We start from the raw sequence: 19,283 nt of genomic DNA, 5'->3' as shown, positions 1-19,283 counted from the left end.
AAGGACCTGCAGACAGGGCACTGTTCCGTTTTTATCCAGCTGATTCGAGTCCACACATTGGATGAGCCGTGGGCCTCCCCAGGAGTGTGCCTTGATACAGGGAACGCTGCCTGGTTTTTGTCTCATCCTCTCACACCCCTGCAGCTCACTTAGCATCATGTTACAGAGCAGGCAAAGCGCAAGGCCAGTGGGTGCCCATCTAGACTCCTGGCCATGCCACCGCACACATCCCAGCCATGCTGGCTGTGCACTGATGGGGCCAGGCGCAGCTCAGAGGCTTCTGGTTGGTGTCTGCAGGACAGTCTCAGGGGATGCAGTGCACCGGGACCCTCCCAGCCCTGCAGCGTTGGGTGGCTGCTCTCTCTGTAAGTCAGACTGGCATGTGAAGAACATAAGTGTTAAAGAAGTGTCAGCTTCTTCGTGCCGAGGAAGGCCAAGCCCACCTGGAGTTGGCCCCAACCCACAGTGCTTCCCTCTGTCCAGTGAAAACAGTGAAAGAACCCCACAGTGCCGGGGAATATGTGATCAGAGCTGGAGTTTGAGGTGAGGAGAGCAAGCAGGTGTGCCTCACTCCCTTACCTGGCTCCATCCACAGGAGATACCCTCCTGATGCATGGGAGGCAGAGCAGCCTGTAGATCAGTGGAGAGCTGTGTGCGCTCTGGCAGGGATGCAGCTCTGTGCACGGAAGCACTGTGCTTCTGCTTCTGCTAAGGCCGAAGAACTGCAAGTGACACCTGACTGTCCAGCAAATGCAGCTGATCGCACCGTCGCACAGTCCCCATAGGTTCCTTGGTGCTGAGCAGGCCGGTGTGAGCATCCCTAGCCTGGCCGCCTCATCCTGTGGTTCTGTCTGTGGTCAGCTTACCTGCCTTAGTATAAGGGAGGAAAAGTGTGACAGAAATACAGTCTCTTTTCAGGGACTTCCTGTCCTGGAATCTGGTTTTAGCCACGTTGAAGGAACAAGTGCCCTCTGTGTTCACTTGGTCATGGTTTTTACTAAATAAGATGTTTGTACTTATATAAATGATGAGTTTTCTCTTTATCAACAAGTGACTCTTTGCCTCTAGAATGTCCCTTTTTCTCTGGTTGGTGCTCCATGTGCATTTTTATTTGCAAATCCACTCCCACAAAAGGTCTTTCCTGAGACATTTTTGTCTGCATTTTCAGACAGTAGGGCCTGTGACCGATTCTCTTGGAAGAGAGAAGCAAGTTCAGTAGGATGTGAATGTGGAGGCTCAGGGCCAGGCTGCCTGCCATTTGCTCTGCAGAACCTGGGAGCTGCTCACTCCCCACTGTTCCCCAGCTCGCTTTCTTAAAAATGATTCATTTTATGCAGTTTCTATTACGTGAGCCATAAGCTCTGTGGGGTTGGGGACCAGTCTGCTTCATTTCCAAGTGAAGTCCTGGCAGGAGAAGGCTGTCAGTGAAAATGTGCGGGACAAGTGATGGATGGAGTTCGACAAGATTGGGCGTGCCAACTTATCGGGCGAGCCCGTTAGCCATATAAGCCGTGGATGGTCTGGGGCGAGATGGGATTCGGGCAGTCACGGCTTACAGAGCTCACCTCTCCTTTTCTGTAGGACACCCTGGGGCCAAGCCAGGTGGTGGGCAGTTATTGCACCCCATCTGGCCACAGAGGGATGTGGGAACACACAGACCTGGCTTCTGGACCAAATCCTTAAGTGGCTGCCATCTTTAAAACTCAGGTTTCTGACATTGCACAGGGCTTTTCTTTTCATTGTCTCAACAAATGTGTGCTTCCAGACAGTGAATTTAAAAAACGTATTATAGACTCCATTTTTAAGACAGTTTTAGATTTATACAAAAATTGGACACACTCAGGCCCGGCGTGGTGGCTCACACCTGTAATCCTAGTACTTTGGGAGGCCGAGGCGGGTGGATCATGAGGTCAGGAGATCGAGACCATCCTGGCTCACACAGTGAAACCCCATCTCTACTAAAAATACAAAAAATTAGCCAGGCGTGGTGGCGGGCGCCTGTAGTCCCAGCTACTCGAGAGGCTGAGGCGGGAGAATGGCATGAACCCGGGAGGCGGAGCTTGCAGTGAGCCAAGACGGCGCGACTATACTCTAGCCTGGGTGACAGAGTGAGACTTCGTCTCAAAAAAAAAAAAAAAAAAAAAAAATTGGACACACTCTTCTTCCTCTTCATATATAAACATTTTCCATTCCTGCGGTACATTTGTTGCACTTGATTAGCCAATATTGATACAGTCTTAGTAACCAGAGCCCTTGGTTTACATTAGGATTCTCTCCTGGTGTTGTACATTCTGTGGGTTTAGACAAATGCAGAATGACATGCGTCCATCCTTATAGTATCAAGCAGAATAGCTTCATGACCCTAAAGAGTCTCTGTGCTCTGCCTGTTCCTCTCTCCCTCCTAATCCCTGGCTTTCACTGACCTTTTCACTGTCCCATAGTTTTGCCTTTTCCAGAATGTCACAGAGTTGAAATCATACAGTATGTGACCTTTTCAGAGTGGCTTCTTTCACTTAGTAATATGCATTTAAGTTTCCTCTTTTTGTTTTCCTGCCTTCATAGCTCATTTTTTTTTCGTCATGCTTGACATGCCATTGCAGGAATGCTGGTAGTGAGTTTGAAAGGCAGGGGCCCTGATTCTTCGCACATTTCTTGCCTGCATGTCACATGTGGAGTGAGGCAACAAGATGCATGTGTGCATTGAGTAGATACCGTGCTCGGGCGGAGATAAGTCACACCGCTCTGTTAACCATGGGGTCTCCTTGTCCGGCTGTTTCCACCATCCTGTAAGGTTTTGTCTGTGACTCCTTCTGTTTCCAAAGCCGTTTTTGTTTTGTTTTGCTTTACATTTATTTGTTTACTTATTCTCTCATCCATTCATCAAACTTTAAAGGGGCCCTGAGAGAGGATCCCTGCCCCAGACATCCGTCTGAGTCAGAGCCATGGTGGAGTAATGATGTGTCCCAGACACAGGAACGGCCATGTGTCACATACTCCCTGAGGACTGGACTGCGTAAGATAAGCAAGAGGCTATAAATAGTTGTCCTGGTAAGGGCCAAGGTAACGCCGCCGCCCACCCCAAACCACAAGTACAATTAGTCAGATCTCTGAGATTCTCTACGATTCTCCTTCCTTTGCACATTTTCAGACAACTCTATGAGAAGGCAGGTGCCAGGGATCTGGAGGGGGTAGTGCCAGAAGAAAGCTAAGGAGTGAGGTCACTCACCAGGAACTGAATCCTGTTTGCTGGCGCCTGGCTCCTGAGCGGCCCCCCAGAGCAGCGCAATGCCTGTCTGGCTCCCTTAGCCCTTGACCTGTGCCACTCTTCTGAGCTCCTCACGTGCCATCTCTTAATTCTCACCGTGACCCTGCCTGGAAGGCACTGTTGTTACCTGCAGTTTTCAGATGTGGAAACTGAGGCACAGAGAGATTAAAGGCCAAGGTCTTGTGGCTAGTAAGTGGTGGAGATCCTGCCCAAGGTGAGGTCTTTGCCCTGCAGGACTGGTGGCTCCCTGTGCCTGTTACTAACTGCCTCTCCTGACTGTGTTTGAACCGCCTCGCCTTCGTTACTTTCTTTGTCTTTCCCAGGGAGCTCTCGGTCTTCAGAGACTATGGTGGAGTCAAAGTCTCCTCTCCCCGTCTCTTGTGCGGAATGGAATAACCACGTTGACATTGCCACATTCAGACTCTTCAGTTCTACTTGTAGAAATAGTTCTAGAAAAGGTGGCCCCTTGTGTAGAGAATGCATGCCCCTGGGTGAGGATGGGAGGAGTGGGGGCTTGAAGACCACCAGGCAGAGCCTTCCACCTCCTTCCCTGGGCCCTGCTCCCAAGCTCCCCAAGCACAGACCGACTCAGAGGTTTCCATCCTTGAGGTCTACCAGTTCTTTGTGAAAGTGGGGGCTAAATTTTGTATCTATGCGTGATTTGCATTTTTCTGGAAGGGGAGGCCCCATGGTTTCCATGACATTAGCAAAAAGGACAGGGACTTTCCAAAAGTGAACAAAACTCTGGACTCTCTTAACCCTAAATCTTGTCAGTCTTGATCTGCTACAGCTTTGTGGCCAGAGTGAGGTTAGAGACAGTTTCATGCCTTTGGGAGCCTGGCTTGATTATTATGCTAATTTTTTCCTGGAGAATCCATTTGCTTATCTGTTTCTTCTCTCTTTGAAAGGTGGTGATTCCCTGCGGTGTGCAAGTCCAACTGGAACAGGTAAGCCCTTTGCATTTCTTTGGCTCCATTGTTCCATCCTGTGGGACTAAGTCCTTTCTTGAAGCTGCGCCCTCTTTGGGGATCTTTTAGCTTCCTCTAAGATCCATGCCCTCCCTTTGACCCGTAGCTTTCATTCACAAGGCTCTCTCTGAGGACCTTTGACCATGCTGCACTGGCCATTTGCATGGTTTTTTAGAGAAGAGGATCCGCTGCGCCTTTGCGGGAGCTGCCTTTCTATCAGTAATAGTTACCTTCGGGGCGAATCTCCCTGAGCCGACTTTCCTTGGCTATAAAGTGAAGACAGCACAAGTCTGTTGTCTTAGTGATAAAAACCTGGACAGTGAGGGTGCCTGGGTCGTCAGGTGGCTGTGGACAATGTAGTGCAGTGGTTTGTAGACTGACATCCAGCTCTGACAAATACTGGGGGTGTGTGTGTGTTCAAATCAGATTGAAGGTAAACACAATAGCACTTTCTCTTTGGCTTGTGATTAGGCAAATTTAAATTGCTGTCTGCTTTTCAAATGCAGCTCCTCGGAAGGTCGTGGTACCTCCTGGTGTTTTCTTTGCTTCCACCCTTTGGAGCTGAGTGGGTGAAGCTTTGTTTCTGAGGGCTTATTAGCAGCTTGCAGGATAACTGAAAGGCTCACTGTGCCTAGACAGCAGGACACAGGACCCTCTTCTCTCACTGCAAGTCAGAAGCGACTCCCTGGGAGGCAAATGGGAAGCTGCCTCTTGCTGCTGGGGAAGTGTGTGCAGGTCTGGGCCTCCCCGGTGGGGTAAGGAAACAGGTGCACCCTGTGGTTCCTCCTGGGCATCTGTCAGGTGTGTTGTTCCCTGTACTTCTCAAGTAGGGCAGGGCTTTCTGCCCTTGACTCCCCCTAGCTTCACCATACACAGAATCTGGGGTGTTCTGCCGGAGATTTGGCAGTCTTTCTGGGTTGTGAGCCTGGTGGCCTCCAGACATGGAACTGGCTAACTGGCTCTATCTTGTGGTGCAGTAGGACATCCTTCCCTAGGCTCGGCCAGCGGCGCCCGTGTGGCAGCTTCCCTGCTTTGATGAAGTCAAGATCAGATCCTGGCTCCAGTGGCTGGGCCTTGCCCTTGCCCCCTGCCCACCTGAGCCTTGGTTTCCTCCTTTACCCAGTGGGTGTGGGGGTGGCTCTCTAACCTCATCACTTGAGTGGCCGGGCCATGCCCTCGCCCCTGCCCAGCTGAGCCTCGGTTTTCTCCTTTATGCGATGGCCATAGAGGTGCTCTCTAACCTAGCTGCAGATGAGAGAAGAGGGACTACGGGGTCAGGCCTGTCACAGAAGCCTGGCCACAGGTGGGGTGCCCTTATTATGCTCCTTTTAATGCTGTCGTGTGGTGTGGTCTCTTTGCTTATGGAAGAGCAAAGTATGCATTTGAGGTCATAGGAACTTTAAAAAAAAATCTCACCCAGAAACCTAAAATATTGACAAACTGTGAGAAACATGTTGCAGCATCAAGAGCTGAGGCCACCCGGGGTGGGCGCCTGCCCGGCCGTCCTTGCTGGCCTCAGCCGTGTCCCCAGGCCTGTGGTCCACTCTCACTCCATTCCTTCTGTGGCACTCACCACCGACAAGGGGGTGGAGGAGTAGGGGGCATGGGGGAACTTGGGGGCATGTGTTTGTAGTTGGTTTTGACAGGCTGCGGTTTGTGACTGATTTCCTCAGGCTTGTCATAGGCCCCAGGAGCCAGGGGCTGAGTAACTGGGATTATATGCATGTGCCACCACGCCTGGATGATTTTTGTATTTTTAGTAGAGACAGGGTTTCATCATGTTGGCCAGGCTGGTCTCAAACTCCTGACCTCAGGTAATTCTGCCTGCCTCCTAAAGTGCTGGGATTACAAGTGTGAGCCACCATGCCCGGCCTAATTTTTGTATTTTTAGTAAAGATGGGGTTTCACTGTGTTAGCCAGGCTGGTCTTGAACTCCTGATCTCAAGTGATCTGCCTGCCTCAGCCTCTCAAAGTGCTGATTTTTTTTTTTTTAAATGTCTGCAGTTGGAGAGAAGTTGGCATGTGACAAGGAGGCGTTACAGATTCCAGGTCAGAGGAGGCATTTGATTGGTGCATTATTTATATTACCTGAGTGTATTTTACCTGCAAAAGGGATACTCATGTAGAAAACCACACACAACAACATCTCCAACCTACATCCACTTGCGGGACAGCCAGCGTGCTGTGGGAGGGAGCTGACTTGGTCCAGGAGCCAAGGTCTAGGCTCAGGCCCCTCCCGTTATATATGGCCTTGTTTTCTAACCTGTTTTCTTATCTTCAAATATGGGGGTTGCTTGGCTATGAATCTGTGGTCTCCTGTGGCTCAATTGTCCTGTTTTAGAGAAGCAGGTGCCATGGCGGTTTCCTCAGGTCACTGAAGGCATCTTGAGCTTTTTGGGCAGAAACTTGACTCATACTGTGTGTTGCTGGGGACTCAAGTCTGGGTGTCAGTCTGCCAGCATCAGGGCAACTGTTGGCTTCAAAATCTGAAACTTCATGGGCTCCTGGTCCTCATAGCTGCTGTGATAATTGTCTCATTCTCATAACAAGAAACTCATAACAAGTTTCTTTTGTGCACTTTCCCGAGAGTATCAGGAAACAATTTTTGTTAAAAAATTAAAAAAAAGTCCTCCTGGAAACCTTGTCATATTTGGAGGCTCAATTGTAAAGAAAGAATAAGGAGAAACATGTTTAATTGGATGAGTATTTTCTGCTTTAGTGGGAAGTTTTTCTCTATTTAACTAACACTTCGTTTCCCAGCATGATGACCACTAGCACTCCCCATCCCGTCCTCTCTGGCCCTCTGGCCCTCAGGCCCCAGGGTAGCCCCATGGCCTGTCTTTCCAGAAATTATAGAATTTGAAGAGAACCTGGGGTCATGGAAGATGAGGGACTTCACAGGGGCAGGCTGTGCTTGCATCCAGGTTGTAATAGCTGTTAGCTTTGTACTTTGGACACATATGTAATTTTCTAACGTATGCAACAGACTTTCAAAAGTACTACTTACACCATCACCACCACCATCATCACCACCATTACCACCGTCATCACCACAGCACTCACTAGTTAGTTACCTTTGGGGGATGCTAGGGAACCAACTCATTCTGATTTGGTAAATAAAGAGAAGCAATAGAGCATTTAACCTTTGGGAACTGTTCTTTGGAGTTTCCAAATAAAGGAAGAGGGAAAGTTGTATTGAAAGAGGAATTCCAGCTAATAAACCTTGAAAATGTGATAGGGTTAACATAGTGCCCTTTCCAAACTCCTAATAAATGACTGTCTGGCTCTAGGCTCTGGTCCTCTGTAACCTGCACTATCACAAAAGGGGAGTTAGACCACGGGTCATAGGGTTGTAAGCCTCCTTGCAGGAAGTACACAGCTGAGTCCTCACCCTAGCCAAGTCCTCACCAGAATCAAACCAGAATCAGACCCAGCCTCAGATCTATCTGCAACTGACAGGAAGTCCAGGGGCCAGGACATCTGTGAAGCCGTACTGCAGGGCTCAGCGAAATCCAGGGCAGAGGGAATTCTACTGTGTAGAAACAACCCCAGTCTTTTTCAAATACATTGCAAAAAGAGGAGAAAGAAAAAGGAACTGGGTCGGGTGCTGTGGCTCACGCCTGTAATCCCAGCACTTTGGGAGGCCGAGGCAGGCGGATCATTTGAGGTCAGGAGACCAGCCTGGCCAACATGGTGAAACCCCGTCTCTACTAAAAATACAAAAATTAGCTGGTCTTGGTGGTGCGCGTCTGTGATCCCAGCTACTTGGGAGACTGAGGCAGGAGAATGGCTTGAACCCAGGAGGCAGAGATTGCAGTGAGCTGAGATTGTACCACTGCACTCCAGCCTGGGCGACAGAGACTCCGTATCAAAAAAAAAAAGAAAGGAACTGAAGTGACATATTAAATAAACATCATAAGACTTTATTCAGACTATAACTTAGACTATAAAAATAAATCCAGACAACCCCAAAACACTTATGGCAGAGAAATTTGAACATGAATTAGATATTTTAAGGAATTATTCTTCACAATTCTGGCAGTTTGTTCTACATTTTAAAATGTTCTTGACTTTCATTTTTTTAAAATTATTATTTATTTATTTATTTATTTTTAGGTGGAGTTTCGCTCTTGTTGCCCAGGCTGGAGGGCAATGGTGTGATCTCGGCTCACAGCAACCTCCGCCTCTTGGGTTCAAGCGATTCTCCTGCCTCAGCCTCCTGAGTAGCTGGGATTACAGGCATGCACCACCACACCCAGCTAATTTTGTATTTTTAGTAGAGATGGGGTTTCTCCATGTTGGCCAGGCTTGTCTCAAACTCCTGACCTCAGGTGATCCTCCCACCTCAGCCTCCCAAAGTGCTGGGATTACAGACGTGAGCCATTGTGCCCGGCTTGACTTTTAAAGATATGTACTGAGATATTTATGGATGAAGTGATGTGATATCTAGGGTTAGCTTTAAGTGGCACAGTTGGGTGGGGGGTGTTGGTGTATGGATGCAGTTCATCTGGGGACAAGTTGGTGACTGGAAACAAAGTGGTGGGACCTGGGGCTCCTGATCCATATGTCTCTACTTCACAGGAGCATTGTGCAGGGCGCAGATGATGTGTTCAGGCACAGAGCTCAGGCTGGCTGGTCACTGTTTTTATCACATGACACACCAATGTTTTCCAAGCCAGCGTCCTTTCCCCATCTTGCAGTTAACTTCCATGACCTAATGGCTTATGACTTTCCCACAAGTCTCGTGTGTGGCATTGAGCCGTTGACATGTGGGTGATATCCCCTCAGCAGTGCTACAATGTGTCTTATTTGATGAAATGTTTCACTGAAAACCCACTGGGTTTGTCGACACATGGCGCAGAGTTCACAGGCTGCTTTGTAAAATAGTAACACTTGCTTTGTAAAGCCTCTAAAGAAATCATTCTGAATAAAGGGTTGTTTCACACTAGCCAGGTACACTTTTACTTTTTTTCCCCTGGGAAAATCGTACAACTCACTCACCGGGGAGATCAGCCTTGATAGGTTTTGTGCATGGAAGGAAATAGGGCCAAGGCGCAGGCATCCAGTGAGCACAGATTGTGATTCAAGAGAGCGAAGCACTTTGGAAAATTAGGGGAGTTAAACATGGACTTGGACTTGTATGAGGTCCTGAGCTCCCCATCATTGGTGCCATTTAAGAAGTGGCTGGAAGTTATGTTGCCGTATTCCTTCTTAGGGTGATTGGGAGACTGAGTGCGAATGATGGCAGAGGATGCAGTAATGTAGCCCGCATTGTACGTGGTGACAAGGTCGTTAGTATAAACCACACTGATGTACAAATATTTTAGGTCAGTGGATCACAGAGTGTCATCTAAGACCAGCAGCATCAACATAAACCTGGGAATTTAGAAATACAAACTCTTTGTGCCCACTCAGACCTGTTGAATCAGAAATTCTGGGATACGATCCCTAAATCTCTCTCCTAATGTGCCCTCCTGCTGGTTCTGATGCAAGCTGAAGTTTGTTCAGCCTGTTCTAGGAGATGACTTGCTGGGGTGGGGCTGCCACCCGGGACCACCTTGAGCAATCCTGGAGGTGTTGAGGGTGCTCGGGGCATAGGGTTACTGAGAACTCGGAAGCCTCTGGGGTTTGGGTGACCTGACGTTTATGATTTCCTTCCATCTGGGAAACTTGCATTCTCTGATGCCTTTCTCCTTTCCATCCCGGGCAGATGACTATTGGCTTCTGTCATACGTGCTCCAGAAAATATTCTGATGCCAGATTCCTCAATGTGTTTGCCTAGAAAATACTTTAAGCTTCTCAAGGCAAGGCATTGCCAAATCAATAGAGGTCCTCAGGTAGGGAACATAAATCTGGAAGAGAAATGCACGTCTTTAGAAGGCATCCGCAGCATGAACTTGCCACCCTGGAGCTTCCTTGTCAGGAGGAAGGATTCCTCGAAGGCTTTGCTTTCTGTAGCAGCATGAGGCATCCTAAGAATAAAGAAGTAGAGTCAGGTAGATAAAAATTATGGGTGGACTAGGCTGTGATTATGGCCCTTTTAATAATGTTAGAGTAACAGTGTATTAAGTAGGGGCATTAGAATTAGAAACTGGCAAGTTTCTAGCAATTTTAAATCTACAAATTTAAAGATTAAATTATAGTTGATTTTCATTGCTTGTGGATTCCATATTTGCAAATTAGCCTCCTGGATACAATTTATTTGTAACCTCAAAATCAATACCAAGGACAATTTTGTGATCATTTGAAGACATGAGCAAAAAGACTCAAAATTCGGGTTGTCCACCTGCATGTTCCCGTCTGACACTGAAAAAGCAAAACTCTTCCTTGTTTGAACTCGTACTGCAGACAGGCATCCTTTCCACAGTCTATTTAGTGCCACATTTCCCCCTTTTTTGTGCTTCTGTTGTTGATTATGCTGTTTAAAATGCAAGTGCATTGCTGATGTGATGTCCATTGTCCCTAAGCACAAGAGGACTGTCCTGTGCCTGCTGGAGAAAGCACATGTGTTAGACAGTCCTTCCTTCAGGTGTGAGTTACAGCACCAATGGCTGAGAGTTTCATGTTAATGAATCCACAGTATTTATTAAATTAGGGTCTCTCTTTGTCACTCAGGCCAGAGTGCTGTGGCATGATCTCTGTTCACTGCAACCTCTGCCTCCCAGGTTCAAGCAATTCTCATGCCCCAGCTTCCCGAGTAACTGGGATTACAGGCATGCACGACCACTCCCGACAATTTTTCCATTTTTAGTAGAGACGAGGTTTCACCACATTGGCCAGGCTGGTCTGGAACTCCTGACCTCAGGTGATCCACCCGCCTAGGCCTCTCAAAGTGCTGAGATTACAGGTGTGAGCCACTGCACCCGGCCAAGGTTATGCGTTGAATCGGTTGGTGAAAATGCTGTGACTAGAGCTCGAAGGACCCTAACCCTGTATTTCTCCTAGAGACAGAAGCTCAGTGTTGGTCAAATCAGTGTTTGCAACGACTTTATAGAACACGACTACCTGCAATAACGAAAATCAACTGTAATTGATTAGGGTCCATAGTAGGACAGCCCCACTGTCAGGTTTTCACTTAATGGTTCTTTCCCTGAGCTTACTATCTGAGAGAACAGATCCAAGCCCACTTTCTGGCCGCCTTCTGTGAACCTATGATAGGCAATTTGCTTACAAACTGGAGAGGCAGGGAGAAGAGAGGCACAGTGGGGAGGAATCAGGGCAGAGGGCTAACTATTCTTGGCTGTGGAGTTCTAGGGAGGTAGGAAGGTCGGTGGTCTCTCGTGGTGGAGTGAAAGCTAAGACAGACCTGGCCTGTGTCCTAGCACTCCCCTCGCTGCAAATGGCCTCAGGTGGCCAAGCCTGGTCCTGGGTTTGAACTAGATGAAGTGACAACCTGACAATGGGGCTGTCTTACTATGGACCCCTAGTCAATACCTAATCAATTACAGTAGATTCTCATTATTGGTGGTAGTCGTGTTCGATAAAGTTGCTGCAAACACTGATTTAGCCAACACTGAGCTTCTGTCTCCAGGAGAAATAAAGGGTAGGGTCCTGCGAGCTCTAGTCACAGTGTTTTCACCAACTGATCAACACATAACCTCGGCCAGGTGCAGTGGCTTATGCCTGTTTGAAAGTGGGGATGATAAGGGTTCCTTGCTCAGCAGGCTGCTACAAGGATGGAGAGAGAATACAAGCAAATCATGTTGCATTATGTCAGGAATAGAGTGGATGTGGAATAACTTGCTGTGACAATGATCGTTACTGGTATTAATACAGGGGCAAAGAGGAGGGTAATTGCTGCTTGCATGTCACTTACTATGCATTTGGCTTCACATCCAGGCAGAACCTCTCATTTAAAGGGATCAGAATTTATAAGTGATTATTGAACTGAAATATCAGTTAACTTGCAGAATCCTGAACTTTTCACTTTAGCATTCCATTGTGTCTGAAAACTGGTAAAAGTAGCCACCTGTCTTTGACGTACCATCCCACCCTGTCTTTGAGTTCTCTCCAGGGTCTGGGGTTCCCTGTCCTGTTTTTACATAGTGTACATCTACAATGAGCCATTGAAATTTCCCATTTGGGGTTCCTCAGAGTGTAAGAAAGCTTAAAGATACTTAGGAATAATCGGAGCATAGAAATCCTCTGGACTCTGCCCCAGCTGCCTTACAGAAACTTGATGAGTTTTACTGACTGCCTCACGCCAGGCTCTCAAAAACCTCAGTGTTTGCAGCAGTAACAAATCCTTTTTTGCTCACATTTCATTGATTTCTGCAGTATTTTATTAAACTCTGCAATTACAATAACTGGTACAACCGGCATTTGTAGGGTTGGGAGCAGACGCAGTGGTCATTTGGTCAGCTTTTGAGTTGACAGAAGAAACACAGTGCGGGACTGCAGAGCCCAGCCTGCTGGCTCCAGGCATGCAGTGGGCATGCAGTGCCCGGCTCCTCAGTAGTAATAATGATGTTCCTGGACAGGGGTGATGAGGAAGGCCCTGGGCCCCTTCGGTCTTCATCTAGTTCCTACTTCTGCACTGCTAGAGTCTTGGCTGACTGAGCCCCTCAGTGGGAGTGGGGACAGCCAATTCTCTAGTGCTCCATTGTGGAGCCCAGCCAGCTGGCTCAGGCCATGCATTCCATATTGTCTCACAGAACGAACAGGGAGACAGCAGATCCATGGTTGGTGGGAAGCCTGTAGAGGTGGTTTTGGAGTGACCTCATTTATGTGGTTCTTGGAGGGCAACATGCAGTTTCATTCTAAGCAGTAAGCAGAAAAGACTCACACGTGAATGTGGCTTTGCTCAGCCTGGTTCAGCTTCCAATGTACTTATTTCTCGACATACAGCACTTAATGCAGGGCTCACTGTCTTATGTTTACACCTGCCTGTGTCCCCTCATCTCACCGTAAGATTCCCAAAGGCGGGAATATTCTCTTTCCCGTTTTTTTTCAACTCCAGCATTTTCAGTGAGGCTGGACACATTCTAACAGCTGGAAAATAAATTTTGAAGTTAATTGCTCAATAAACTTATTTTCTCATGGCGGGATCTATAGATCTGTAATATTAAGTTATGTGATGCACATAAAACCTCTCTGGTTTAGAGCACATCCTCCTTCAGCTTTATTGGAAGTTACTAGGTAGAGGAAGCGCCGAAAGTAGTTGGATATCTTGTGTCTTGATGCTCCTGCTGTTCCTCCTCCTTCAATATTTTGGCACGTCCATCAAATTGTCCAATCTTCCTAGTTACGTTAACCAGTTTAACTTACTGGATTGTTTTCCCCACTGCCTCTCCCTTTTATTTAACACATTCAGAAGGAGGAGGCAATGTTTCCACGTGTGGCTAGGGGCCATTCCGGCCCCACACCTTACGCCACTCCTTGCTTTATTGCTGCTGTTCACAGTCAGCCTGGCTTCCTGCCGAGAGAGCGTGAAGTGAGGGGAGCGCAGGGTGGCAGGTGAGCATCTCCAGGCCACCTGCCCATCCTGGGAGCTGAAGGTTGCTCCTGGCAGCAGCATTTCCCAAACACCCACCAGACATCTCAGAGCTTTCAGATGGCGTCTTAGTCAGCTTAGGCTGCCAAGACAAAGCACCACCGTGTGGGGTGGCTGCAGCAATGGGCGGTTATCACCCTCAGTCCTGGAGGCTGGAAGGCTGAAATGAGGGTGTCTGCAGGGTTGGATTCTCCTGAGAGCTTTCTCATTGGCTTGTAGGTGGCTATTTTCTCCCTGTGCCCTCACATGGCTGCCCCTCTATGTGTGTCTGTGTCCTAATCTCCTCTTCTTTTTTTTTTTTTTTTGAGACGGACTCTCGTTCTGTCACCCGGGCTGGAGTGCAGTGGTGCGATCTTGGCTCACTGCAAGCTCCGCCTCCCAGGTTCACACCATTCTCCTGCCTCAGCCTCCCGAGTAGCTGGGACTACAGGCGCCCACCACCATGCACGGCTAATTTTTTGTATTTTTAGTAGAGACGGGGTTTCACCGCGTTAGCCAGGATAATCTCTTCTTTTTATAAAGACACCACTCATACTGGATTAGGGCCACCCTAATGGTGTCATTTTAACTTAATCGTTTCTTTAAAGATCCTGTTTCCAAACTGTCACCCTCTGAGGTCCTGGGCGCTAGGACTTCAACATATGGATGTTTGTGGGAATGCATTTCATTCATTAACAGATGACACCAGGCATTTTGTCAGTCTCCAATGGGGAGGAGGACGGTGCTACCTTTGCCAGATATGGTGGGTAATAAATCATAAACTTGAAGTTATGGTCTTGATTATGGAACAGATGAGTCCTCTCTTCCACTGCCCCTCCTTCATTAATCAATCAGTTTATAAATATTTATGTCCTGGGGAACCTCTGATGCACCAGGCACTGGGCCCTGTGTGGGGATGTGGAGGCCTGCCGTGGTTCTCTTGTGGGGGAATTTACATTCTAGGACACTCCAGTGGCATAGTCCACTTGGGGCCTGAGACTGACCTGGGAGGGGATGAAGGTGCTTGCAGAGAGGGTTGGAGGTGCCGTTTTCTGCTCTGCTCTGTTCTGTGGGACACTGGTTTCATAACTATCCAGACACTTCAAGTCCCTTTACCTTTGACAAGATAGTTTCTTTTTTGGAAAGGGGATAAAATATGCTTAAATAGAAAAAGATGGAATGGGTTTCATGTTTTGTATGTTTCCTCTTCTCTAGGATGATGCATGTGGTCCTGGAAGTCACAGCACTTTCTAGAGGAAGTCCTAGTGATGTGGACCCCAAGGCACATGGCATCTCTGGGTGTTTATCCCGAGGCAGCCACTAAGGATGTTAACATTTTAAACTATAGAATGTTTCTCATAGCCTCATTCATAAGAGTGGGAAATTGGAGACCAAAAAACATGCTGTTAAAGGGGGATTCGGTTCCATCTGGACAATTGAGTACTATGCCGCTGTTAAAAATTGCAGTGCAGAAGAAAATATAGTGATATGGACATAAAGCACCATTTGGCTTTTAAATAAGTATGGGCGGAAGAAAGTCGCCCATACTTATTTAGGGGTCCATCCTATTTGGCTAAAGTTGGTTATCTTGGGGTATGGGAGGGAGGGAGAGGCTGATTCTGTCTGCTTCTTTTTGTATATGTCTACTTTCTGAATTTTCTGTAACAAAGTAACTTTTATCATAAGAATGAAAGCAGGTGGTACTTGTTATTTAAAAAGCTGGTTCTCAGAGCTAGCCTCTCAAGGGCAGTGAGGCCCTGCTCTTCAGCCACAGGGGTCTACACAGGCTCCTCAGATGGCCTGGGGCCTGCATGCCTGGGGTCTGACTCCCAAGCTGCAAGCTTGAATCTGCGGGAAGGGACTGCTTGTTCCTCACGCAGAAGGCTTCGTCTGCGGTTGGCTTCTGCTCACAGGAGGCGGCTGGAGCCCCCATTTTTCACAGCTCATCCCAGCGCAGCCTGATTTTATTTCATCTTGTTTTATATTACATTTTATTATATTATCATTTTCAGATCCAATTTGTACAGGACATCTAATCTCTCTGAGATAGAAATGAGGGGGAAAAAAGCCTGGGGCATCCAGGAGGCACAGCCGTTCTAAACGTGAGCCACTGACTCATGAGGCACTTCCAGATGAAAGCCTCAGAGGTTAGAGGACACATCTGTCCCCGTCTTTAAAAGGGAAATGGATGCCCTGTGCTCAGCTAGTGAAGCTGCCCTTTGGCAGAGCCCCAGGTGACTGTCCCATGGCCTGTGTGTGGGAGTTGGGAGGAGCCGTGGGCCTTGGCCTAGAACACTGATCCTGGGCAGATGTGGCCTTAGCTGACTAACCAGATGACCTTGGACGGGCCAGTTAGATACCAAGGACATTATTTCCTCACCTGTAAGAAATTGAGTAAGATGACCCATGTTTCTGTGTAGTGTAAACTTCATGTATGTGGCATATTGACATTATTTTGGCATGAGACATATTGTCTCAATAGATTTTAGAATTGACCTGAGCAGATATACTTCCTTTTTGGTGCCTCAGACTATGTCCTCTTCCCAGAGTCTCCTGATAGACTCAAGCTTCTGCTTGTGAGCTGCTAGGAACAAGTGCAGGGTGCACCTCAGGATAGTGCTGGGTCCCTGTCATTGTCCCCCTTTTTACAGATGAGGACACTGAGGCGACAGGGCTCACTGACTATCCGGAGTACCCTGTCTGTAGGGCAGAGCTAGGATTTGAGTCGGGCTCCCTGCCTCCAAGTCCTTTCCCATGGTCCTTCAACTGTAATACGCTCTGCGGATGGCGGAGGATGGATGGAGGGCACCATAGTGTGTAGTGGTTGGAGGGGACTGATTTGGAGCTCTATAGAAATAGGCAGCATTCTAGGTGCTTGAGTGGCAGGAAACCATGGTCGTGATGGGTTTTTGATAGCTTGGGTTTCAGAAGTGGTAACGAAGTTAATTTAGTGGAGAAAGTGGGAAGATGAAAGGGAGAGTGATTAGGAGGAGTGGCCTCTTGGAGGCTGTTGAAGCTATTCGGAGTGAGAAGGGCCTGTCTCTGAGATGGGTTGCCTATCCATGACATGTGTGTGGAAGTGGGGAGGAGCTGTAGGCCCTGGCCTAGAGCACTGATCCTGGCCATATGTGGCTTCTGCTGACTAACCAGATGACCTTGGACAGGTCAATTAGATATCAAGGACATCATTTCCACACCTGTAAAAAGAGAACATTTTAGTGAGGAATTGAGTAAGATCACTCACACATCCCCACTCCGTCTTCAGGGGAATTACCCAGCTAGCTTAGAATGAATCACGGCGGGAGTGTTTATACCACAGGAATGGACAGAGGATACATCGAGGTGGTTGCCTCTCCCCTCCCCTCCCCTCCCCTCCCCTCCCTTCCCCTCCCCTTTACCAGCACACCTCCAGGGAGAATGATATGGGAAGAATTGAGCCCACATTGAATATTTTAAAAGACATTTATAAAGAGAGGTTATCATTTTCTTAAAAGAAAGGGGTAAGGTAGGGAGGAAGTTACTATGATACTGAATTGTCCTACACAATGAGAGTCCTTGGAAGACAGTCTTGTTAATGTCATTCACTAATACTCATAACCTTCAAAAGGGCTGAGAAACACTCGAGGAAGAAGAGCTGAAAGCATCCTTAAGGAATGGGGACCTGTTGTTGCCCAGTTGGTTCTCACTCTTGGAGCTCCAGATGTGGAGGGAGTTGGCTGAGGTGAGCAGCAGATGTGGGGCAGTGAATGTCTCATGGGCTGTGTTTTGTGTGTGCTTGCCGGGCCTGCACCTGTACGTGCTGGTCCTTGCACGTTCCCTGTTGCTGTCTCAGCATCATTTACCTCCTCAGCTTCAGGGGACCTGGTTCTGTTGGCCTTGTCTTCCTTCTCCTCACATCCTGAATGGATGCCCTCCTGGCCTCCATTGACTGCCCCAATAGTAATGATGTAACATAGTAGTAAAAGCTGGCACGTGTCGAGCATGTGTGGTGTTCCAGGCACAGTATTAAGCACTTTGCATGCTCACCTTGCTTGATCTTCCTAGAACTCTGCATTATGTGCCATTTCCACCCCCATTCCCCAGGTAGGGAATCTGAGGCTTCTAGAGGACGAATATCAGGGGGTTGCTGGTGAATGTTTAATAGAGGCTTTCCAGGTAAAAGCTCGGTCGGCAGTGTTTGCTGATTTCTTTGGTATAAATACTCCCCCCATTGCTGATTTCAACCTCCAACCTGATGTCTGGGAAGTGCACCCTGGGCTCCTGGAGCCTGCTGGAGCCACTCCTGATGCCACTAACAGATGAGGTCCAGGTCAGCAGCTGTCTGCTCTTGGGCCTGACATTTCCACCTATCTCGTCACTGCCCAGTGTTCCCCTTATATTAATCTTGCTGCTGCTACCACTAAACCTTGTTAAAAACATTGGGATTGTGTCACTCCCCTATGCAGAAACTTCTGACACCTTTCATCGTCATGGATTTATCACCTGGCATTTGGGCTCCTTGAGCCCGGACTTAAGCCTCTTTCTCATGCATCCTGTGAGCATGGTGTGTGTCACTCCTGGCTGCCCCCACCCACTACATGCAGTGTGTCTCCATTTCTCTGCCCAGACTCTGTCCTCTGAAGGAATTTGCTCCTCCTGCCCCGCCTCTGCCACAGGCGCTCACTTTGTATCAGTTGCTTTCTAGCCATCCTGGCCTATCCCAAGAGCTGCCCTGATGGATCTGCAAAGTGGCCATGGTTTGTAGAGCTGGAGACGAGCTCTTCCTCTCCCAGGTGCCCATCACCGCCACCTCTGGCACTGCCTTCTCTCTCCTTTATGGGGTCTTAAATGTGTACTTATCCAGCACCTCCAGGACAGGATTCTCATCCATTCAGTTTTCAGTCCATCCTGGTCTTTCCCTTCTGTCACACCTGCATTCTCCCTGCAGTGCCTGAAATGGGCTGGCCCTCCTGCAAATACGTGTTTGCATTCGTGGATATGAAAGGGAAGCAGGGCTGCTCAGAGCCCTCTCTGCTTGTTCTTTCCCGGGTTATCCATGTGAATCTGATTATTGCAGGATAAACTCCAGATTAAGGCTGCTCTGTCAGTGTCAGTGCAATTCGTTAGCTCTTCATTCTAAAGCAAAAGCCCTACTGTGCCCTTCTGGGTGTGGAGGCAGGTATGGTCCTGGCCTGAGTTGGGGTGATCCTCTCAGCATTCTCTGGGCAGCCCCTTTGCCCATCAGAGTTTGCCAGGCTGGGGTGGGTGAATTAGGCCCTTCCCTCAGCCTTGCAAACATTGAGCTATTGTATAGAACCAGCTGGCTGCAGGGCCAGGGACCTATCTCTGTGGCCCATGGTGGCCAGCATCTGTGGGTCTTGCCCCCCTCAGCACCGCCGACGTCCCATGTGGACAGGACCAGGTGTCTGTATGCTGGGGGTTTGGTGGGGCTGTCCATGGGATGCCTGTGCTGTGCCCTGAGGGGCTGGTTTCCAGGCTCTCTGCAGGGGGATCTGTGTGAGTTTGGGTGGGACATCTAACAGGACAGAACACAGCTCTGCAGGGCACTCTCCAGAGTGGACTCAGCATACATAACCCC

General features: G+C 48.4%; 1 protein-coding gene across 2 annotated transcripts in view; it reads left to right on the top strand.

Moving 5' to 3' along the window:
• LOC129016816 (tensin-3-like) overlaps nt 1-19,283 on the top strand; it is a 226,236-nt gene that overhangs the window by 50,339 nt on the left and 156,614 nt on the right. For both annotated transcript variants that reach the window (XM_063656411.1, XM_063656412.1), the window contains exon 4: nt 4,174-4,212. In XM_063656411.1, coding sequence (XP_063512481.1) covers nt 4,174-4,212 — 39 coding nt within the window. The remainder of the gene's footprint in view (nt 1-4,173; nt 4,213-19,283) is intronic.

Source organism: Pongo pygmaeus, chromosome 19, assembly GCF_028885625.2.
Source record: "Pongo pygmaeus isolate AG05252 chromosome 19, NHGRI_mPonPyg2-v2.0_pri, whole genome shotgun sequence".
NCBI lineage: Eukaryota > Metazoa > Chordata > Mammalia > Primates > Hominidae > Pongo > Pongo pygmaeus.
Note: the sequence above shows the minus strand (reverse complement) of the source record. Positions and strands in the feature narration are given on the sequence as shown.